General features: G+C 39.0%; 1 protein-coding gene across 1 annotated transcript in view; it reads right to left on the minus strand.

Moving 5' to 3' along the window:
- The window catches only part of Mcf2l2 (MCF.2 cell line derived transforming sequence-like 2), a 236,592-nt gene extending 212,249 nt beyond the window's left edge, over positions 1–24,343 (minus strand). The window contains exon 1 of the mRNA XM_077795511.1: positions 23,804–24,343. Coding sequence (XP_077651637.1) covers positions 23,804–23,879 — 76 coding nt within the window. The 5' untranslated portion in view covers positions 23,880–24,343. The remainder of the gene's footprint in view (positions 1–23,803) is intronic.
- Between the last annotated feature and the right edge of the window lie 545 nt (positions 24,344–24,888).

The following is a 24,888-nucleotide window of genomic DNA, read 5'->3' on the forward strand; positions in this document are numbered from 1 at the left end:
ATACATTGCTGGATTTATGTTGGAAAACTAGTACTTCTGTATAACTCAAAAAATGAGGCCAGCAGTGTCCTTTCAGAAAATAGTTTTACAATATTTTACCCTGTGATTATTGAACACTTATATAGTAGATTCCATACAAAACACTTCATATTCATTTCTCCCTTCACCCTCAGAACATCTCTAAGGGTGTTAATGAACAAGCTCTGAATGGGTTTGTCCAAAGGCAAGCAGAGTCCAAACTTGAACCCAGCTTGTTTTGAACACCAAAGCCCAACATCTTAACCAATGCATACACTTCTTCAGTATATAGTCATTTAAACCTTCATCATTTTTTACCCATTCATTCTGTATCTTAAAAATGTATTACAAGAACATAATAAAATAAAAACATTCTATGTAACAATGTAGACTTGTAATATTATTTTTAACAGTGAAAAAATGGAAGCAATAGTTTGTACAGTTATGAAGTCCACATCTACAGAAAATTATTTAAGATACAATGCCAAGAACACTAAAATCATTGAAGCCAGGTTGAAGAAAAAAAGTATGTGGTACGTTTGTACACGTGTGCCCAGGTATATGACACAGTGTGTCCAAGTGTTGGAACCACATGTGGTTCCTCCTCTTTAGTTTACAAGCAGAAAAAAAATGTGCTCTGATAACCTATATTTTTTGCACTAGTATATTTATTGAAGAATAATTTACATGCAGTAAAATGCACAAATCTTAGGTGTACAGCTTGATGAATTTTGACAAATATATACACTGATGTAACCTTATTGCAAATCATGATACAGAAAATTTTCATCCTCCCAGAAAGTTTCCTCGTGTTCCCTGCCCCAGGCCCTGCCCTATGGAGGGCTCCACACAGCACAATCTCCCCCCATAAACATTTGTATGGAAGACCACACAGGTTCTTCTGTCATGATCCAGAGCTCAGCGCTGGCAGGGGACACAGTAGTCCTGCATATCCACCCTCTTATACTGCTCAGGCCCAAGGAGGAACTCCACATCTCTTGGTCTATGTCCTCAAAAGAAAAGATGACTGCATCCAAATGTTATGACGGTCTGTGGGCTGTGCCACCGCTGACATCATGGACACACACTGCTTCAGAGGACAGGGAGGATCTGAGCACCGGAAGTGCTTAGGTAAGAGAAAAGACAAAGTAATCAACTTGTGAAACACTTCCTCTCATGTGACATGAATGCTGTAGATTCTTGTACAATAAAGTATCATGTCCAGTATTTCCAAGCATCAACGTTCTCACTTTTCTTTTTCTTCTAATTCATGATGCAAATATACACAAATTTTGAACTCATCAAATACAATTGTCTTTTACTTAGATTACAGCTATTTTAGATCACTGTTCTCAACAGAGTTAAAATCATGTGAAAAATCTCAAATTATAACAGCATAGCAATTTTGCTGACATGAAGGCAAGAGAAAAAATATTTTAGGGAGTAACTGCTAACCTTATTTATTCAAGGACCACTGATGCATCAACAACACCCACAGGCAATAATTCAGTTCAGTCATCTTTGATATTTTCTGATTTTCAGTCATATAAAAACTATATATATATATATATATACACACACACACACACACACACACACATACATACACATATATGTACATTGTATCACTCTGGTGGTATTTTTGTCAAGAGAGGAAAATAAAATACATTAAGCTATATAAATAATATCATATGGCTATATGAAATAAAATATACTAAAAATATATTCCATTTAACAGTGAGAGTGCTATGTGGCTTTTCATTTGCACTCTTGCCCCAGGAATTCCAAATCTTGGCGAGGAGTCTATTTAAAATAGTGCTTTCAGAATGGGTATGTTATTAGACATATACAGGTCTGGTTTTTAAATATGTATCCACATCTCTTTTCTCCTTTTTGCTCACTAAAGTCAAATTTGGTATTTTTTTTAGAGCTTCTTAGTATTTTACATTGTGACCTTATATGAGACCTGAGGTAATATTTCCCTGAGGCTGAGGCCGTTGTTTCCATGTGCTACAGTGTCTACACCCCCCAGTGGTCTGTGTGTTACAGGCTAAGTTCCCAGCTTGGCGCTATAGGGAGATGTGGGAACTTTCAGAGGTGGGGCCTAGTGGAAGGCCTATAGCCACTGGGGGTTTACACTCAAAGGGAATAGTGGTACCTCAAGTCCCAGTGCCAAACAGTGCCAAACAGAGGAGAACTCTGTTTCCACGTTTTTGTGTCCCACCACATGCTCCCCTCCTTGATGTTCTGCCTTGCTACAGGCCCAAAGCAGCAAGGCTAATCAATCACAGACTCTAACCTCTAAAACTGTTAGGGTAAATAAACCTTTCCTACTTATAAGCTGATTATCAGGTATTTTCTTATGGTAACGTAAAGCTGACTAACACCCTATGCAAAGAGGACCTTTAGCAGCAATAACTGGAAGCAGCATTCTGGCCACTTTGATAGCAACCCTATAATTCCAGAATTGGCAAACAAGCCCCACTGTCTAGGTAATAAGAAGCAATCAAGGCCCTGGAAGAGATTGTCAAAATGCCTAGTCCCTTCAGAAAGATTTTCTGTTTTATCACTAGATATCAAAGTGCTCCATCTGTATTTTATACTCCCCCAAAGCAAGAGCTTCAGAAATCATTATGATCTTTAAAATGCAGATTGCTTCATTGGACCTTGAGGGGGGCCAGAGATTCTACATTTGTTATAAGCTCTCCTAATGCTGCTGTGTGAACCTGGAAGCAAGTATCCACTGGATACCAACTCCCTAGACTATTTTTCAAAAATTTATGTTCAATTAGTTTGTAAGTTTAACAAGTCGTGAATAATCAGCATTATCTGCCAAAGCCATTAATTTACAAATTTCATTTATCTGAATCTTTCAAACATTGTATGTATCTAACAAAGAAAAGTTAAAACCTAAGTAATATCTTTCTCAACACTTCAACTGTTTTAAATCCAATCCAGCATCCTTGCAGGATTGGCTCCAAGACCCCCATAGATACCAACATCTGCAGATGCTCAAGGATCTCATGTAAAATGGTGGTGTGATGCCAAGCCTGTTCTTGATCCTTACCTATTGCTTATGAAAATGGAGCTCACGGGGAAAACTGTTGTTGGGTTGTTCACTAGTCTGCTTCTCTTACTGCCCAAACAAAATAATCCTTTGTTCTTGAAACAAAGGACTAGAAGGTGTGAACTTTTGGTTTAACATTTTCTTCTCTGCTGATGGAAGGCAATAAGGCAACCCTGGTTTGAGACTCTGCTTACCTCTCCTTCCAGAACACCTCAAGCCCTTCCCACTGCTTATCATGGGCCCCCTTACAGTCTATGCCCTCCATTCTCCGCCCACGTCCAGCCCTGTATTCCAACAAGTCCATTGTCTGGAAACAGTGCCAAGGGCCAAGTAACAAAATGGTGAGAAGAGTAGGGAGACTGAACCAAGAAACAGGGGAACAGAAATATAGAGGCAACCAGATAAAGACTGAGATAGATACTGCAATGGTGCACCTAGAACCACCAGAGATAAGAAACTGAATCTACCTTGGAGCCTCTAGGAAGCTGACTGGCCAATAGCCTGATTTTAGACTTCTGGCCTCTGGGATTCTGAGAAAATAAATAAATGTCCATTGTTGTAAGCCATCAAGTTGGTGGTCATTTGTTACAACAGTCATTAATACAATAACAACAAATTCAAAACAGACAATTCACAGAAGAAACACAGCCAATGAATATATATCTCAGGCACATTTAGCTTCATGTCTCCATCATTTCTGCTGCTAAACAAAATACCTTAGATTGGGTAATTTATAATGAATAGAGCCAAACACTGTGTACATCCCAGGAGCTTAGGAGGCTGAGGCAGGAGGATCACAAGTTCAAAGCCAGCCTCAGCAATGGTGAGATGCTAAGCAACTCAGTGAGACCCTGTCTCTAAATGAAATACAAAATTGGGCTGAGGATGTGGCTCAGTGGTTGAATGCCTCTGAATTCAATTCCCAGTACCCCAAAATATAAATAAATAAATAACAGAAATTCCTCACAGTTCTAAAGGCTGGGAAGTTCACAATGAAAGCACCAGCATATATGATGTCTGGTAAGGACTTGGTCTCTGCTTCCACGATGGTGCCTTCTTGCCTCATGTGGTGGAAGAGCAAAAGGATAAACCCTATATCCTTATGTGGCAGCAGGGACAGAAAGATGAGGCTTCTTTTAGATGGACAGTAATCCTACCTCACAAGGGTGGAGCCTTCAAATGATTAACACCTCCTAGAGGCTCCGCCTGCTAATACCATCACACTGGGGCTTAGGTTTTGACTTATGAAATTTGAACATATGTTCAAACCAAAGGATCAAAACAAAATTAGACATTTCACTGTTAGAGTCTGTAAACAAGTCTGGATGGCGCCTGGCATTTTGCCAGAGGGAGTGGTTTGTGAAGTAACCCCAGCGAGCCATTAAGTGTGGAGATTCCTTATTGGTTGACTGCTGTATCCAGTTTATGTTAATTAAGATAAGCTGTGTGGAATGTATATATACCCCTCCTGTCCTACAATAAATGGCCCCCACTCCTGCTGTATCAATCTACACAAGTTGTTCGTCACCCCCCGCCCCCGTTATTTTGCTGCAGCCGGACTGCGGCATTTCACTTTTTAAAATTTAATAAAATGAGACATTTCTGCCTAATGGATTTGTTATTATTTTAAAGATTAATAACATATAGGGTTGGCAAGAGGGTAGGCAGGTTCTCTATGGGTAAAGGCAAAATTGGTAAAAATCTGTTGATTCTTTTGGGGATAATATTAAATATGCAGTCTTCTAGCTAGGAAATTCTATGTTCATGAATTTAATCCATGATAATATCAACAATAGTGCAAAAATAAGTATGTACTAAGATATTTATTAATTTTTTTGTCTATAACAAATGTCCATTGGTTAAATATATAATGATACAGCCATAAAATAGAACACTGTGGAGACATTAAATGAAATCAGACCTACCTGAATGCACTAAAGAAAGGAAGTTCAAACTACATTAATTGTTTTTTCAATTTTAGATACAAAATAGAACATTATCGTTTGTGTTAAGTTAATTCATATGTTTATATGAAGTAACTTCTTAGTTGAATATTTTTACATTGAGCAATTGAGGCAGAGATAGCTAGCTGCCCACCAGAAGGTCTCAGCTCCTATTCCACACAGTAGCATTATCACTGTAGTTGTCTGCCCAGCCAAGGACTCAATCTCCCACCCATTGTCAGTCATGGTCATGTGGCCAGTGAATACCAATAGGTTGAGCATTGCTCCTGAGTCAGAGTGTTAAAGAAATAGGTGTGTCTTCGCTTTCTTTTCCCTCTTCTAAGCTACAAGGTGTCAGCTCTGAGGTGAGATGGCAGACCCACAATATAGTATTTATATTATATATTATACACGTATAAGAATACAGTATGAGCAGCTAGGGTCTCTCACAGGGTCTCTCATAGTAGGAGTAGTCAGGATCTCCGAAACAATCTGAGGGAAAACAGTCCTCTGACCAAGAATAGTGTATGAGTATATACTAATCCACTGAAATCCAGGTCTTTATCCCTACTATAGGTATGCATTCATTTTATGTTTTACAAACTTTTTTTTCCTTTAAAAAGAGAATAGTTAATGGAAAAGCAAACCTTTAACTACTGACTCTCCCTGGCCTCCAACAATGACATATAGGTCTTATTAAACACATAAATCAGTGGATCATTTCCTGAGTTTCATTCTCCTAAAGAGGAATTAGTATTATTTCAAAAAGTCTACTGACAGCATCCCATTAATTTAAGACGAAAGTAATATCAGAAAGGCCATTTAGATATCCACAAAGCATACATTGGTTTATTCATTGCTGTTTTGAGTCACAGATAAAATAAAATAGTTGAGCCAGGTGTGGTGGCACATGCCTGCAATTCCAGTGGCTCAGAGGACTAAAGCAGGAGCATCACAAGTTCAAGGGCAGGCTCAGTGACTTAGGGAGACTCTGAGTAACTTAGTGAGGGCCTGACTCAAAAAATAAAAAAGGGTTGGGGATGTGGCTCAGTGGTTGAGCACTCCTGGGTTCAATACTTGGTATCAAATTAATTAATTAATAGTTCAGAACCAAAGCAAATACATGAACATTTCACAGCCTTCTTCAATGGGGGGTGGGGGGAGAAAGTGACAATGGTGTCTGTAATGTTGCAAGCTTAGGATTCAGAAACTCTTTTATTCTTTCAAATTACATCTTTTCCTCACTATTAACAAAACTGGAGGTGTATAATTATGATTTAACTTTAGTAAAATTTGAGGAATAACTTTTACCTAAATTCAAGCCCTGTAAAGATATTTGTGTGTACAGTTGAACACGTTTTAAGTATGAAATAGAAAATCTGATTTATAATTTTCCTTTCATAAGTAGCAAATATAAAGCATTGCTTGCTCTTGAAAATATAGTATTTATATTATATATTATACATGTATATGAATACAGTATGAGAATGAATCATATGTCAATCAGAATTTATTTTAAAAGCATACTTCTCCATTTAGGAACCCAGATTTCATATGTAAATAAAGAATAATGAGAGAAACAATGAATCCTACTATTATATATAGTTAAAATGCGCCAATAAAAATTATAAAGAAAAAAAGATTTGAAAAAAATAATGGAAGAGACAGAAACATTTGCTTTAATACCTCTTGTACCCTATAATCCCAGGGAATAAATATATTAAAATATTTTCAAGGCAAAAGAAAAAGAAAAAAAAAGAAAGAAATCTGGGAGTATAGCAATAAGACCATACACAAAAGAAGTAGCCTGATTACTTGTTCTAAGAAACAAGTAGTTGTTTCAGCTCTTAGAGCAGTCTTACTGGCTTGCAATGCATGGAAATTCCTACTCAGACCAAATCTGTTACTAGCTCATGAATCTATCGCGAAGTCTTCTAGACTTAATGATTTTTTTTAAGGAACACGAATTCCATAACCTGGATTCTTATTTTCGTTTTATAAAAGCGCTATATGTTAGTTCCTTTTTAAAATAGAAAATACAACTGAGCAAAAATAAGAAGACATCATTGTTTCACCCAAAACAAATCAGTTATTGTATGTAATATCCAATATGTACACCTCTATGTACACATATATCTATGCTTTTAAAATAAGCTCACGCCTATACACTCTACAGCCTGACTTTTTTTTCAGAATATTTGATCATCTTTTATTTACTATGACTCTATCTCAATAAATATTGTAAAAGCTGAATGATACCTTTTTAAAAATCATTTTAGACTCAGCAAGAAAATTACAAAGTTAATAATTTTCAATATAAAATTTCTTATCTCAAGCATTCATCTGCTAAGATGAGGATAAATGACCAAACATACATAAAACAAATGCCTCCCCACCCTCCAGGTACCTTCTTGTGCCCTACATTCTAGCCTGACGCAGCTTCCTAGAAGACGGTGATATGCTCTCATCTCTGCCTCCGTTATCCGCACCAAGGTGTAAGGTAAGCATATGGGGTCTGGCTTGTCACATCTTGCGCACCGGGCAGCCATGGGATGCCAGGAATCAATAGCCCCTTGCTCGCTCTCCATTCTGCTCCAGGCACTGCATTCACATAGTGTGTTTAATCCTCTCTCCTGGCTAATCTCTCTGAAATTCACTCAAGGTCATTTCATTGCTGAAAGCTGATCCTTTAGATTGGTGAGTGTTCACAGGATTACAGTCCCAACAGATTACCAGACTTCCTCATTTGGAGACAAAAAAGGAAGTGAGAGGATAAGGATATTGGGTTGGAAAGTAACATGCCAGAGCTGCTGATCATAGTTTTTTATTTTTCTATTTTTTAGAAGTATCACAGCATGACACATTAAGATATTTGAAATACAATAATAGGGATAAATTTTTTAAAAATTTAAAAATGTTTAGTCATTCATTCAGTCATTCATTTGCAATGCTGGGCATTGAACCCAGGGGCTTGTACATGCTAGGCAAGCACTCTCCCACTGAGCTACATCCATGATCCTTTTTAAATTAATTAATTTTGAGACAAGGTCTTGCTAAGTTGCTGAGACTGGCCTTAAACTTGTGATCCTCCTACTTCAGCCTCCCAAGTATCTGGGATCACAGGTGTGTACCACCAGTGTCCCCCTTAAATGATGCTCTTAAAATATAAACATATATGTAATTTTTTCCAGGTCACAATTCTGTTCTTCTTTCCTTTCTACCTCTCCATGATGCTAAGAAAAGAAATCCAGACAACAGAGTTTACCATCTCAGTAGGAAACTAGGTAGGCACAGAAAATGAGGTTCAAATTCTGAAATGGGATTTACAGTATCTCTCACACTACTCCTAAGTATCATGACAAATGTTCTTTGCCTCCCATGATGTGAGCAACATTTCACCTGATATCATGTGAGGAAAAGTGAGTTCACCTTTTACAACTGTACTGTGCAAAGCAGATAGTGTGTACTCAGAGACAGACTGTTTTTTCTTAATTCATTTTATGTAGGTTCTTCATGTGATTATTATTGTGCTCCAAGATTTTTTTTAAAGGACCACAATGTGAAATAGCCATTAAGCAAGTAATAACTTTTGTATACAATTGCCTTGTGAACTACAGTTCTCTAAAGAAGCCATATCTATACTGAAGAGCCTGCAGAATGTCTGACGGTGGCTCAGCAGGATACCATGATTATGAAGAGATGGCATGCTGCAGATCAAGAGTCAAAGTTACCTAGCACTATATTTAGTCCCTTTAATAGCTGCTTACCATCAACCTCTGTATCTGCCCTAACATCCTGGTGACTACTAGCTAAAACTAAATTTGACATAGCCTCCACCAACCCTAAAACTACAAGTGAGATGATATCTGAATCCTATAGAAAAGATGTCCCTGCTCTGCTGCAGCCCACCTATCTGATGATCCTACCAATGTGTTTGGTAAATAATTGATTCAGGACTTTCTTTTGTTCAGTGACTGAAAGTTCATGCAACTTTTCCATGGAGCATGTAATTTGGAGTAACCTGAATTCATGGTCCCCAGCTTTGATCATTCAAATTTGGCTCAGAATAAACTATTATTTCCTTTGAAGCAGAATTACTTTATTTTGATAGTCTAGTTTTTATTAGTATCATTCAAGCTAAAATTTTACAGTAAAGTTTGCAAGTGGCCAAAGAGATATTGGAAGATTGGGGTTTTTAAAAAATGCTATTCATTTTATTTTTACTGAGGGGGTTAAAATAGACACATATTGAAATGTTTATACCTAGAGTATACATTTCAGACAGTTCTGACAAAAAGATATACCAATGTAGTCCATTTTCTGTTCAAGACATAGACCATTTCCATCGCCCCAGAAGTTATCATGTCCTCCCAGACAACCCTGGTTCCTAACCCCTAAGCAACCACTTTGTGATTTGTTTGACTGCTTTTTCCAGTTATATCCATTTACATTTGCAGCAGCAATATATAAAAGTACTTGATTTCACACAGCGAGATTATCTTGTGGTTTGTTTCCACCAAAACTCATGTTGAAATTTAATTGTCAATGTAACAGTATTGACATGTGGAGAGACTTCAGGAGGTATTTGAGATTCATGGGGGCTCCATCCCTGAAAGGATTAATTAATTCCCACTACAGTAGGTTCATTTTCATGACAGTGGGTTATTAAAAAGCATCTGGCCCCCTTTATCCCAATCCTCTTTCACACGTCTGTGTGTTCTTCCACTTCTCATCATGAGTTAAAGCAGCTTGCGGTCCTCATCAGAAGTCAAGTAGATTTTGTTGCCATGTTCTTGGACTTCCCAGAATCATCAACCTCTTTCCTTTATAAATTACCCTGTCTTAGGTATTGTTATAGCAGCTGAAAATGAACTAAGGGTATTGTTATAGCAGCTGAAAATGAACTAAGAAAGGCTTTCTTTCTTTTTTTTTTTTTTTTTTTTTTTTTTTTAGGATATTCAGTCTTTTTTTTTTTTTTTTTTTTTTGCATTTTATTTATTTATTTATTTATTTTTTTCCCACTCTTTTTTTTTTTTTTATTGGTCGTTCTTTCTTAATAGATGTTAACTTCTTTACCCTTTGTTTTAGTCAGCTTTTTCACTGCTGTAACCAAAATACCTGATAAGAACAATTTTAAAGGAGGAAAAACTTATTTGGCTCACACAATTTCAGAGGTTTCTATCCAGAGAGCCAGTTCCATTGCCCTAGGATTGAGGTGAAGCAGAAAATGGTAGAAGAGTGTGGTGGAAGAAAGCAGCTCAGGATACCACATCCTGAAGCAGAAAGAGACTCTGCAGATAAAGATGAAATACAGACCCCGAAGGCATGTCCCCAGAAACACACCTCCTCCAGCCACACCGTACCTGACTACTGTTATTACCCAGCTAATTCCTATCAAGAGATTAATGCACTGACTAGGTAAAAACTCTCATTACCCAATCATTTCACCTCTAAATTTTCTTGCATTGTCTCGTGCATGAGCTTTTGGGGGACTCCTCATATCTAAACCATAACACCCTTTCATGCAGATATGAATACACTGGAAAGCTTGGTGGTATCATAGCACTACTGAACATAAGAGCTAGCTTTGCCAACTGTGTAAGCTCACAACGGTAGTGTCCATATAACTGCACATACCCAGCAATGACCATACAATGTCAGTTAACAGACCAGCAGGGAGAAATAGACTATAAAATTTTGGAAACTCTCCCTGTTTGATTATACTTGAATCTATTATATGAATAAATAAATTATAAATCCTATATTCCATGGATTGATCTTTATCATTTAACCCAGATAAAGTAGCCATTAAAGGACTAAATTTTCTTTGTTTAACAGTGGATTCTGAAACAAATGGGGAACCGAGTAATTGCTTAGGAAAGAGTTGATTATTCAATAGTAATGGCCATGAGAAAGGACTATCTGCTCTCTTTCCCCCCAAAAAACTAGACACACATACACACACACACACACACACACACACACACACACACACCCTCTCATTTTTAGCATTTTTGAAATGTAGTTATTTATCCTTGCCTAGTCTTTTGAGGGTTAGGGCTTTGGATTTATATATTTGAGATTTGTTTTGCTTTGTTTTCATTTGTTTCTTTTTTCTCTTTCTTTTCTTCTCTTGTTAACAGACAAAATTATCTTGTTCTCTCTTTCTCCCTTTGTCTTTCTCCTATTTTATTCTTCTCCTTCCTTACAATCATCACCTGCTACATTTCTTCTGCATTTTCTTTGTTCATTTTTTGAAAATTTAAACTTTCTTCTACCTTCCTAGCACATTTTCTTTTCTCTTAATTTATTGTATTTTTACCATCTTTTAGAACTAATTGGCTCCTGTAACTCCTGCCCCCACCATTCATGCTGTTGCAATTATTACTGCTCTGGATGACAAGTTGGCACCTGTTGTTTAATTTAATGCCAGATCTAGTTTATGGTTAGTTATTGCTTTTGCTGTTGGCAATTGCTGACCCCACCATTTCTGTTTTTGTGGCAATTAACATTGTAGATATCGTAGTAGAACTAGGTATTTATTTTAATGATGTATATTGTTCACAGTGGTTGTTACTATTGTTTGTTTCCCTCCGGAAACCTACAGGGACACTGCAAGTTCAGAGTAGAGACTCTGCCACTGAACTAAACTCAGCCAAAAAAAGCATAACTTGCTCCACACACCGATTAATGACAAACTTCAGTTATACTTTAAAACAAAGGAAAAAAGAAACAAAAATCCAAACTAATGACCAGGCCCCAGAGAGAAAAGGTCCCACTCACAGACATCCACTGCAAAAACAGAGAGTTAATACAAAGGCTATGGATACAACACCTACAAGGTGTCTCAAGCTAGATCACTCTAGGACACTTTGGCAAGTGAAGACTGTGCCCTAAAAAGGCCCACACATTAGAAAGGAAGAGAAATCCCTCCAATACCTGCATAAAACCCAACACAGGAATAAAAATGGTATGAAAAAACAAGGTAACATGACACCTCCAAAAGTTCATAATTCACCAGCAACTGACCCCAAACATATTGAAGTGGATGAAATGTCTAATAAAAAATTCAAAAGAATGATTATAAGAATGATCAATGATTTCCAAAAGACCACAGAAAAACAACTGAATGAATTAAGGAAGTCAGTATGGGATATGAATGAGAAAATAAGGAGATTGAGATAATGTTCAGTTAAAGTCTCTAGTAGAGCAGACCATGCTGAAGACAGAATCTCAGAGCTGGAAGACAAATTGGCAAGCCTTGAACATTCAGACAATATTAAAGAAAATAAAAGAAATAACCATGATCAGAATATAGAAGGACAACATTAAGAAACCAAATTTAAGAATCTTTGAAATTGAGGAGGGTTGTGAGATGCAGGCTAATGAAATGGACAACCTCTTCAAGGAAATATTATTAGAAAAATTTCCAAACCTTGAGAATGATATGGACATACATACATATAGGATGCATTTAGAGCATTAAAGAAGATTTAAAAAAATGAACTTCTCCATGACACATTACAATTGAAATATCTAACATGCGGAACAAGGACAGAATTTTTAAAGCCTCAAGAGAAAAACATCAGAACACATTTTGAGGCAAGCCATTCAGAATCACTTTGGATTTCTCAGCACAATCTCTAAAAGCCAGGAGGGGTTGGAATGATGTGTTCCAAGTTCTGGATAAAAAACAAAGAACTATCAACCAACATTGCTACATCCAGCAAAGACATCCTTCAAAACTCAAAGAAGAAATAAAAACCTTCCTAGATAAGCAGAAACTGAAAGAATTCATGACTTCTAAACTGGCATTATAGAAATTACTTAAAGAAATATTCCACACAGAAGAAATAAAAATAAACCCCAGAACTCACAAACAAATCTCACTGGAAGAGAAGCTAAGCAAATGAGAAACAGGATCAAATTAGATATTATAAATAAGTCAAAATGGCAAAAATTAATAAACAACTCTCTACAATAACATTGAATGTAAATGGTCTCAAATTTCAAATTTAAAGACACAGACTCACGGAATGAATTAAACACCAAGACCCAATTATATGTTGTTTGCAAGAGATGTACCCTACAAGCAAAGACAGTCAATGGCTGAAAGTTAAAGGATGGAAATTGATATACCTTGCAAAACAAGCAGGAGCTACTCCCATATCTGACAAAGTTGACATCAAATTAAAATTACTCAGAAGAGACAAAAAGGTCACTTTACACTGCTAAAGGAAACAATCCAAGAAGAAGATTATAACAATAAAAAATTATTTATGCTCCAAACATGGGTGCAACTAATTTCATAAAAGAGACACTGCTCAAATTGAAGCCTCAGATAGACCCCAGCAGAATAATACTGGGTGATTTCAACACACTACTCTTACCATTAGATAAGTCATCCAGACATAAACACAGAAAAAACTCTTAAATTTGAAAATTATGGACTTAACAGACATCTATAGTATATTTCATCCAACAAAATTAATCTTAAAATATCAACTCTTCCCAAATTAAGTTAAAGTCAATAAAATTCTATTTAAATTACATTCTTTTGAATTTTTTTATCAGACATTTCATCCACTTCAATATGTTTGGGGTCAGTTGCTGGTGAATTATGAACTTTTGGAGGTGTCATGTTACCTTGTTTTTTCATACCACTTTTATTCCTGTGTTGGGTTTTATGCAAGTGTTGGAGGGATTTCTCTTCCTTTCTAATGTGTGGGCCTTTTTAGGGCACAGTCTTCACTTGCCAAAGTGTCCTATAGCTTGAGACCCCTTGTAGGTGTTGTATCCACAGCCTTTGTGTTAACTCTCTCTGATTTGCAGTGGAAGTCATTGAATGGGACCTTTTCTCTTTGGGGCCTGGTCATTAGTTTGGGTTTTTGTTTCTTTTTTCCTTTATTTTAAAGTATAACTGAAGTTTGTCATTAATCTGTCTGTAGAGATAAAGGGAATTTAAAAAATGATTATAAAGTTTATTTAAAAGAATTTTAAAAGATTTTCAGTTAAGAAATTTTTTTTAAAGTTCATGAAAAAAAATGAAATTTCACCTAGCATATGTTTAACTTTGTTAGAAACTGCTGACTGTTTTCCAGAGTGATAGTACCATCTGACATTCCCACCAACAGTATGTCAGACATCCAGTCCCCCCTTACCCTTGTCATGGCTTGGTATTATCACTTTTAGCCACTCTACTAGGTATGCAATATGATGTTGAGCATATTCTTGAATATGTATTTGCCTCTGTGTATCTTCTTTAGTAAAATGTCCTCTCAATTTTTTTGCCCTTTTTTAATGTTTGGTTATTTGGCACAGTTATTGTTAAGTTTGAGAGTTCTTTAAATATTCTGGATGGAAGTCCTTTGTTAGATGATTCACAAGTAGTTATTCCAGTTGAAACATTGTCTTTTCATTCTCCTAACAGATCTTGTATCAGAAAAATAAATTCTGATGAAGAATAATCCATCAAATTTTTCTTTGAGGTACTATACTTTCAGTGTTGTCCTAAGAAATCTTTGTCCAACCAAGATCACAAAGATTTTCTTTTATGTCTTCTTCCTGATTATAAACTAGGTTTTACATTTAGATCCATAATCACTTTGAGTTAATTTCTGTATATGAGGTGAGGCATACATAGAATGAGGCGCATTTTTTTTTTCTTGCACATAGACATCAAGTTGTTCCAGCACCATTTGTTGAAAATGGCTTTATACCCTTCCCTAGTGAATTACTTTTGTGCCTTAGTAAAAAATCAATAAGTCACATCTGTGTGGTATTATTTCTGGATTCTCTCCCTTGTTCCATTGATATGTATGTTCATCCTTTTACCAAAACCATACTGTCTTGATTACTCTCTGCCTTATAGTAAGTCTTGAAATTAGGTGGTATAAGTCCTCTAAATTAGTACTTTAAAAAAACCTTTGCCTATTATAGTAGCTTTTAGCTGGTTCCATGTTTTTACAAAAATGTTTAATAGACTTTTTGATTAGAGTTGTATTTAATTTATAGATCAATTTAGGAAGAATTAACATATTTATATTGACTCTTACAAACACAGACCATGTATTAATTTTGTGAACACGTTTTTAAAGCCTTTATGAAATACCACATAATGTTCATTCTCCTCCCTATTTCTTCTGCTTCTCTAAGATTATACAAAAATCCTCAGAAAATAACCAGGAAACATGATCTTTCTCTTTAAAATCTGGGTTAGTTATCTCAAGACACTGAAGGAGAAAATGCTTGCCCCGTACATGAAGGGCAAATCAGGTTGTAATGGAATTTTCCTTCTTACTTCTGCACCATATGTCAAGGTCTAAAACTCCATTTCACAGCCTCTGGGCTTTTCTCTCCCTTTCAAGCAAAGTTTCTTTTGCTTGCTAGAGGGATAAGTAACACATTGGAAACAAAACAGAATAAAAAGCAGAAGCCTGAAAATGCAAAAGCTCCTGAGGCTCATTTTTCCAGTAACAACCAACCCTTCTTCACCAGTGGAGAAGGAAAAAGAGGAAAAGGAGGTAGGAGAAGGAAGTCAGAGAAACCTTGAAAACCCTTGAAACCCTCAGCAGCTAAGGTAGCCAGAGGACACTTTTAGGACAGGAATCCCTCCAGTTGCATTTCAAAGTGTCTGTGCTACTAGATCATAAGATTTCCTCTTCCATCTTTAGAAAATTCCCCTGCATCTTCCTATCTTCTGGGTAGATGGTTTTTGAGTTACTGAGGAAGAGTTGGGTTTTGCTACTAAATCAATCAGGTGCCAAAGAAAGACAGCAGCTGTGAAATCCCAGAAGCAGAGAGGGCAGCGGAGCACAGAAGATAAGTCCAATGCTGGGGGTGAGCCTGGTGCAGGCTTGGGATGAGGAACTGGGGAATGAATGGTGGCTGACTTGGTCTAACTTATGTTTGCTGGATGCTTGTCTCCCCCATTAGATTGCAGGCTCCAGAAGGACATTCATTCATTCATTTCTCCAAGCCCCCAGCACATCTAACGAGCCATGCAGGGCAGCAGTGAAGGCAGAGGCCTGGGCCTAAACTTCATAGAGGGCTGTGGCCACAGGCAGGGGTCATGCCCACTCCTTTATGCCCTGTCCACAACCCTGGCCAGAGCCAAGCTCCCAGAGGCCCTTGTGAATGTTGTTAGTCATAAATTAGGGGTTAAATAAGATAAAACATGCACAAGTATCTCTTTTCACTCAGTGAATTAATTATAGTTTCCTGGGGAACAGAAAACAAAGCCTAAAATGAATTTAAATTGATCTGATAGCAGGTGAAAAAAACCAGACACTCAAACCCAAACTTGGGCTGGAAAAGGGTCTGGGATCAGATAACTGAACAAAGAAATCCACAATTAACTAGATTCTCTAACCCACCATGTTCAGATATTAGGACCTGTAGTTGTCCACATGTATATGCCCTGCATTTGAATCTCCCTCACAGTAAAAGTCCTTTAAATACAGAGTCTTCTTCACTAAATAAAAGTGCATCATAGAGCTGTCACCTTGCCACTGTAACAAGAGGTTACAACCTTATGACTTTTTTTTTTTTTTTTAAAAACTCTGGTACTTAGTCTAGAAAATGAAAGTAAGCAACACTCCTAAAAATTTCTTCCTTAATAAAGACTTTTTTCTTTTATTTATTATTTCTGCATGTTTAAAGGCTACAAAACAAACTCTTTAGTTTAACTGACAGTGTTTCTTTGGAAGAAAGTAACCATTAATAAATCAACATTTCAAGTGGCTTATAAAATACACTAAAGGACTAATGCTGTCAGCTCCGTTAGGCTTTTGAAAAAAAAACAAAAAACAAAAACTTTTAAATTCACTATTAACACTTCTTCCATTTACTGGTTCATATGTGGTTCTGTAATGGAAAATTAAGCCAAGTGTGATGATGTACAGGCCTTAAAGCCAGCCAGACCTCCTTCAATTTTTCCCCCTCCACACTGAATTACATTGGGAGAATTTCCTAACCTGTTTAAGCTTCCAATTCCTCCTCCATAAACATGGGCTGCACTTCTAATTAAGTTTAATTAAGTAAAAAATGTATATAAATCATAATACGTGATACTGAACAGGCAGGAAATGAACAATAGCTATCACATCATTTTAAATATATTTTTTTCATGTCCCTCCAGCCTCTCCTCCCTCTTTACTCCAGAAAATGATCTGTACGAAGATTGGCTAGAAGGTAGATCTCTGTTCTCTCACTTTTCTTTCTTCTTTCTTTCTCTTAAGATAAAGCTCAGGGTTTCTCAGTTGTGCAGGAAAGGGTCATTGACCTTGGAGGCCTGAGCAGAGAATAAACCAACCAGGACAACCAGTACAGGAAGACCAATGCAAATTACCAAAGTGGCTGTTCCCCTCCCTTCCCTTATTAGAGAGCCTCACCGCTCCACCTGCCTGAATTCTCACCTTCCTTTAAGATCCAGCTCAAGTCATACATCTCGAAAAGAGTTTTCTTTAGCCACAGCAGCTCACAACTTCTGCATCCAAACTCTTAACGGAATTGCCTGTATTGGCGATTGACAGGGGATCAACTTAACTTTTGGGTCTGTCCCTTAATAGCATAGATTGAATCTCAAACTCTCCTCCTATCTGATAGTTCACAGGCCTCCTTGCCAACCCCCACAGATCCTTTGTTTCTGGGGAAGAGAGAGGATCAGAGGACACAGGAAAAGACCCACAACAGGTAGAAGAAAGAGTAAAACAAAACGGACAAATCCTATTTCTGACGGAGGTGTGGAAGACTCTCCCAAGAAAATCTGCCAAAGTTTCTGATTCAAATTACTTTAAAGCAGTTGCACACACAGTCCAGATCCAGAGCTTCATATGACTCAAGCTATCTATACAGTAACAATATAGGACAGCAGCCCTCTCCCACGATGGCTTTACTACATCCACGAACACAAGAGGTATGTATTTTTTAAAATATTTTACTAGTTGTTGATGGATCTTTATTTATTTATATGTGGTGTTGAGAATCAAACCCAGTGCCTCACACATGCTAGGCAAGCACTCTACCACTAAGCCACAACCCCAGCTCCAAGAGGTATGTTCTTAAAGGCCTTGAACTACCCTCTCTGCAGTGCCCCTGGGCAGTCCCAGTTTCTAAAGGAAGAAGCAGGGAGAATGGTAAGAATTTCCAGGACAGATTATTCCACACTCACTCCAGGCAGCTTCTCACAATTACTGCTGCGGCCAGGGTCAATCAAGGCCAGCGACCTGGGGTCTTTTCATATACTCTACCAGCCTTACCTCACTTACTCTACCCACATTGACCCTGCTCAATCTTCCTACAGGCAGTCAAGCCATTCTATTGCAATTTGTGTTCCTGCAAAGACAAGCACATCTGTTCAGATAGCAATTTTTAGTAAGAACTAGGGGGAACCAGGGAGAGTAGGCCTCTTAACCAGATTGGCAGAATAATACAACACTCCTTTCACGCTTCCCCTGCTAGTCCACAAAGCAAACAACTGAAGCCATTCCAGATTCCCGAGTTCTTTTTGCAATAGTCTCAAAGTTTATTCTGAACCACTTGTAACTACATAGCACAATTCCAACTTGTGAAATAAACAAAGGGACTGGCTTAATCATCACCCTGCTTTACAGATGAGGAAATTCAGGAGACATTCTGAGACTTCTTTTGCATTCAGTTAAACACCTGATTCCTAATCTTTAACTTTTATATAGCTGATTTAACCTACAAGGTCACAAAGCAATATTAGTTGTGACACTTAGTAAGACATTGTCATGTTGTAAGAAAAGACTGTAGTATGAGTTCTGTCAAGAACCAAACAGGTATCAATATTTGGAACACAGAAATATTTGAAGCCAGACTGTAATCAAACACTGAAAAACACACATGATATAGACATCAACTATTGCAGCTACTCAGAAAAGGAGGGAAAACTGGTGTGGGGGTGGCAAAGGGCCATTCTGCTAAGGGTTCCTGGTGGCAGTGGTGGTTGGGGGGACGGTGGGGGGGGGAGCTTGGGATACACCCTGGAGGTTGAGAAAGCAGGCAAATGAAGTACTGCTAGTGAGAAGAATCACAAATGGAATTGAAACCCAGAGAGGCTAGTAAGTAGATTGGGTAGATTCCAAAGGGGCCCTCTCCAACCCATTTCAAATCAAACAAACAGAAAAAGAGCTTTTTCATTTATAGAGCCAGTATGAGCTAGATCTAGAGACTAAATATGAGTTTGTGTCTCTGTCCTTAGGGAGGAGACAATTGTGTGGGAAAGCAGAAATTTTTCCTCAATACCAAATTAACATAAATACTCTGTAAAAATTAATTATTGACAGGTAGCAGTAAAATTATTCATTTTGATACAATGGAGAACACATCAACTGTAAAACAAGACTTGAGTTCAAATCCTGACTCCCCCTGTTGGAAGCACTGTGGCTTTAAGCAAGTTCCTTAATTGTTTTTTTATTCTTAGTTTTGTCATCTATCAATATACGAGTAATAGTACCTACTCTCTGAAGTAAAAAAAGATAAAAAGGCACATATGAAAGGGCCTGATGCTCAATAAATGTTCACTTTCTTTTTTAAATACCTTTAAATACCTTTCAGTAGAAAACCAACACAGAACAGAGAAGCTGGTTTCATTGCATCTCCCACCCTCTTATGTCTGGTTGTAGTTTACATCTAAGCACTTGCCAGCGTATTAGGTGATGTATGTATCTGTCATCCCAGAAAAGACCTATTCTAGAACCAAAGGAGAAAGTGATCAAGGATTTTTCTCATTGGTACTTTTAAATGGCTAAAATTTAAATATTTAAGCTCCTGCTGGGAGTGTCTAGCATCTTGCTTGGAATCTGTCCCCTTAGACAAGCTGTTAACCCCACAGGCTTTCCTAAAGGCAGACAGTAAGTGGAATTCTGGTTTGTGTAGGCCAGCATGCTACACTGGACCTTTAGGAATGTTTAGTTAAAAGCAAAAAATCAAAGCCTGGGCTAAAAGGCTCCCTCCTTCACAACCTGCAGACACCTCTGAAATGTGAAACCTTCAGTGGGAGGTCCTCCAGGAGAACAGGAGAGTAAACACCATGGTTAGCCCCAAACACTCCCCTCCTCCATGTTTTGTAAGCTGTCACCAACAATGGGAAAGCCACATCACAGTCGGCCATGCTCAGCAGCTGGGTTCCAGTTCTCAATGTCTGTCTTCATCACTGTAGTGGACAAAGAAGAAGTGTGACTCCAGTGGTGAGAATTCAAACACTTCTCCAAAGAGCTACCACATTTGTGCCAGGATTGGCCTGCAACCCTGTCAATGCATTAACATTAACTATGGACGTTTCATAAAAACTGTTCATCAGGTTGTGGAAACTCCCCTCTATTTCTAGTTTGTTGAGCAATTTTGCTTTTGTTGTTGTTGCTTTTAATTTAAAAAGTTGGTGGATTTTGTCAAATGCTTTTTCTGCCTCTACTGTGGGTTTTATCCTTCATTCTATTGATATACATCATTTGATTTTGAGATGTTAAATCAACCTTGCATTCCCAGGGTAAGCCCCACTTGATCATGGTACATAATCATTTTATATGTTGCTTGGTGATAGAATTATGCTGGGGCGTGTGTGTGTTTGTGTGTGTGTGTGTGTGTGTGTGTGTGTGTGTGTGTGTGTTTTGTACCAGGGATTGAACCCAGGGGTGCTTTACCACTGAGCCACATCCACAGCCCATTTCTATATTTTTATTTAGAAACAGGGTCTCACTGAGTTGCTTGGGGCCTCACTAAGTTGTGAGGCTAGTTTGAACTTGTGATCCTCCTGCCTCAGCCTCCTGAGCCACTGGGATTACAGATGTGTGCCACTGTACCTGGCCTTGTGTTTATATTCCTAAGAGATACTGACCTGCAGTTTTCTTGTGTGTCTTTGTCTGGGTTTGGTATTAGGGTAATACATAAAATGAGTTGGTACCTAATTCCAACCTCTTCATGAAGGAGTTGTCAAAGAACTGCCATTAATTCTTCTTTAAGTATATGATAAAATTCACTAACAAAGACATCTGGTTCTGATCTTTCATTGTGGGAAGGGTCTTTAAAAAATTACTAATTCAGTATCTTTACTTGTTATAGGTCTATTCAGATTGTTTTTCTTTTTGTGTCAGTATCTCAGTCCATTTTCTGCTGCTATAACAGAATACCACAGACTGGGACATTTATAAAGAAAAGAAGTTTATTTCTTAGCATTCTAGAGGTTTAAGTCCAAGGTTGAGAGGCCCCATCTGGTGAGGACTTTCATGTTCCATCATCCCAAGGCTGAATGGCAAAAATCAAACCCACAGTCCCAAGTACTTTTGTAATTAGTATTAATCCCTTCATGAGGGTGAAGGTCATGATCTAAATTCCTCCCATTAGACCTCAACTCCCAACTCTGTTGCACCTGCTTTTTTTTGGGGGGGGGGGACATTCAAATCATAGCACCCTTTGAGTTGCAATTCTTTCATTTCTAAGATGGTGATAAAAATATATATCCCACCCATTTCACAGGTTTATGGGATTATACATGAGAAGACAGAATGTTGCAAAGCACACATTTGCCAGGGGCCATTGGGAGTTCTTTGGGAGCAAAAACTACAACAAATTCATATCTATATCTGGCATGGAGCTGGCTAGGGAAGAAAGGAGGCAGCAAAAAGAGCAAGAATACCATAGCCTGAACACCACAAACAATCTGGTGTTAGTCAAGGAATACTGCCTACCAGATCTTCAAGAATATCCTACATCTGGAGAAATGGGGGCAGTCTTAATAAGATTTAGTAATCATCCAGATCATTCTCTGCATTTAACTTTAGATTTCACTTGGAGAGAGGCCTAAGATCTGCCCAAGATCCTTCAGTGGTAAAGGGATCAATGATATGACCAGTAACTGAAACATATGTGTAATCACAATTTAGATAGTATTTTTTACCCACATCTTACTGATCTTCAAAGCTATGCATTTCTATTTTTCAACTTGAGATTCACTAATGAAAGTGAAAGCATCCAAATCTGGATGGTCACACCACTAGGACACTGCCATTTCCCTATACCACAACCTCAAACATTTACCAATATAGTCATGTACCACATAAATTTTGGTCACCAACAGACTGTACACTCCATTTGTCCCATAAAATTATATGGCCTAGTGACCTCATTGCCATCTTTGTGTTTGTACATATATGCTACATGGTTCCCACAAAAACAAAATTACCTAACATTTCTCAGAACATATTCCCATCATTATGTGACAGGTAACTGTGTTTAATAGAGCATTCAATATATTTTACAGCATATTTGAAATACCAAATTCTATTTTATTAGATTTTTTTCTTCTTTCATCCTGCTTTCAGCAATATTTCACATTCAGTGGTCCCTGGTAGAATTATTCTAACCTTCTATCTTAAGAATTAATTGGTCAGCCATGCACAGTGGCACACACTGTAATCCCAGCTGCGGGGGGAGGCTGAGGCAGGAGGATCTCAAGTTCAAAGCCAGCTTCAGCAACTCAGCAAGATCCTCTCTCTAGATAAAATACAAAATAAGGGCTGGGGATGTGGCTCAGTATTAAAGTGCCCCTGGGTTCAATTCCCAGTATTAAAAAAAAAAATTCAGTGGTCACATTTGGCATCAGAAATATTTTTTAAAGCTCAATTCTTAAAACTAAGCCTTTCAGTATAAAACATATCTACAAAGTATATCTCCACAATTCTATCACTTGAGATATGCATCATTATTGCACCAAACACATTGGACTAGGTTACTCAAAGAATAAGAGTGGTTCACTAATAGAAGAAATATTTAACATACTGGAACCAAAGAAACATTTTAACAAATGTATAGAAGGTTGAGGCAAACCCTTTCTAGCTTTATCAATAAAAACTGACTTGCATTCACAAACGAGTGTGAAAGCAGTCAGCAACAGAGAACGTTACCCAGATAATTGAAGTTACCCACATCCAAAAGTTCTGAACCTGTATATGTGTCTTTATTGGGGGAGGCTCAGGGCAGTGACAAAGGAAGAAAATGCTGAGAAAGAATTAACTGACAACTGTCACAATGTCTTCTTTCGATTACAACATAGGGCCTGTCCTTTCAGCACAACCTGTATTTCGGGGACAAGGAATGAGTGTTTTGCTTCCCATTTTAGCTCATAGAAGGAGATCAGACTTGCTTGATCTCCTTTGGCTTGAAGAGGTTTCTTAGAGGGTTCACTGGCAGGGTGCTTACATCTCTGGGCAGTGCAGTAACAAGGAGGGTACAGTAACAAGCAGGGTGCAGTAACAAGCAGATGCAGGCTGCGATTAACCGGCAACCCCCTGCTCTTATTTATGAACAAGCCTTCAGTGACTTGGCATATATTCGTCTGGAACGCACCAGCACACGTTTTCCTCGTGTATCCCCCCACCCCAATGATCTCCCCTTTTTAGATACAAATAAACCACCAAACAACTCCCCAACCCTGACCCCGCTGGGTCAAAAGTGGGTAACCGATCGCAATAGTCCAGAAGCTCTCGGTTTAGGGCTCAACCGACTTGGCAACCACCTGCCTCGCAGCCTCCGCCTCCCTGCCAGATGTGAGGGCCCTAGAGTTGCCAGCGACGCGCTCCCAGGCTGCCTATCACTGGCCGCCCCACCAGATCCCGCGGCCTGAAGCCCAGATGCAGGTACCCACCAGCACCAGCCCAGGGAGGGCGCTGCCGCTGGGCTGAGGGTAAGCAGACAGCCCAGAGAGTGCGCCCCCACCCTCCATTAGTAAAACACAAGGTAAAATAGCTCCATTTACCGACATGAGTGATCACTGTGGCCAGTCGCTGGGTGAGCTCCTGGAGGGCCATTTCTTCTTTTAACAAAAATAGCATTTCACTGAAAACAAAACAAAACTACTCAAAAAAAAAAAAAAAAAGCCAAACAAAACTGTTTCTACCGCTGCTGTGGATGAGTTTTTAAAGGCATCCTAGAGAGGATGTTCTACCCTCCCTTCTTCCTCGCTGTCTTCAGGCACAAAACGGGAGTCACTAGCAGCCCAGGCCAACTCTTAAGGGCCGCTCCGCTACAGCACTCCGGCCACGCCCTGCAGGGACTGATTTTAGGGATGAAGTCTGGCGGCTTTCCCAACGTAACGGTTGGCATTTATAGCGCAGGAAGGGGCCATTCAGGAGGTGAAGGAAGCAAGTCGCCCCAATCTCGCCAGGGCGCCCCGCGGGCTTCTCTGACCAAGAAGGAGAAAGGCTTTGTGGTCCGGGACGGTGGAGACTCTGACCCCTCCACAGAGGATCGGGATGAAGATGCACGGCTGGCGCCAAGGGATGGCGCGGAGCCTTCTTGCTTGCTGGGCTGCGGAACGGAGGAGACTGGCGGGCCCCAGTTCCTCCGCCCCGCCCTCCCCACGCCCAGTCTCCCGCCCGGCGCGGTCCGCCCAGGCGCCCACCTCTCCCTGCCCGCGGGCGGCGCCTGGCACTCCGGCAAGCGCGCACGCGCCCCAGCTATGCCTGTTTTCGAGATCGCTGCGCCCCTTCCTCTACCCAGCGCTCCCGCCCCAGGAACCGTTGGACACTGGAACTAGCGACTAAGGCGCTCCGCCTAAGCAGGGGTTCAGGATGCCAGATGCGCTTCTTCCTGGTATCGCTCACTCCTTCATCCCCGCCCAGAATCTGTGGAGAAGTCCAGGAGAGAAAGGGGCCAATTAGTAGAGGTGTAGTTCTTCCCCCAGGACGGGGTGGGGAAAGCTGAGAGGCCCTTCTGCCTGCTCTCACATCCATACTCCAGTCTGTGGCCCTTAGGTAAGGGTGGGACGGTGCAGTGTGTTTTCTGTTCAATGGTTGTTTTCACACCGTTGTCATCTTCCTCTGGGTACATCTGCACTGGAGC

This window comes from Urocitellus parryii, chromosome 2, assembly GCF_045843805.1.
Source record: "Urocitellus parryii isolate mUroPar1 chromosome 2, mUroPar1.hap1, whole genome shotgun sequence".
In the NCBI taxonomy this organism is placed as follows: domain Eukaryota; kingdom Metazoa; phylum Chordata; class Mammalia; order Rodentia; family Sciuridae; genus Urocitellus; species Urocitellus parryii.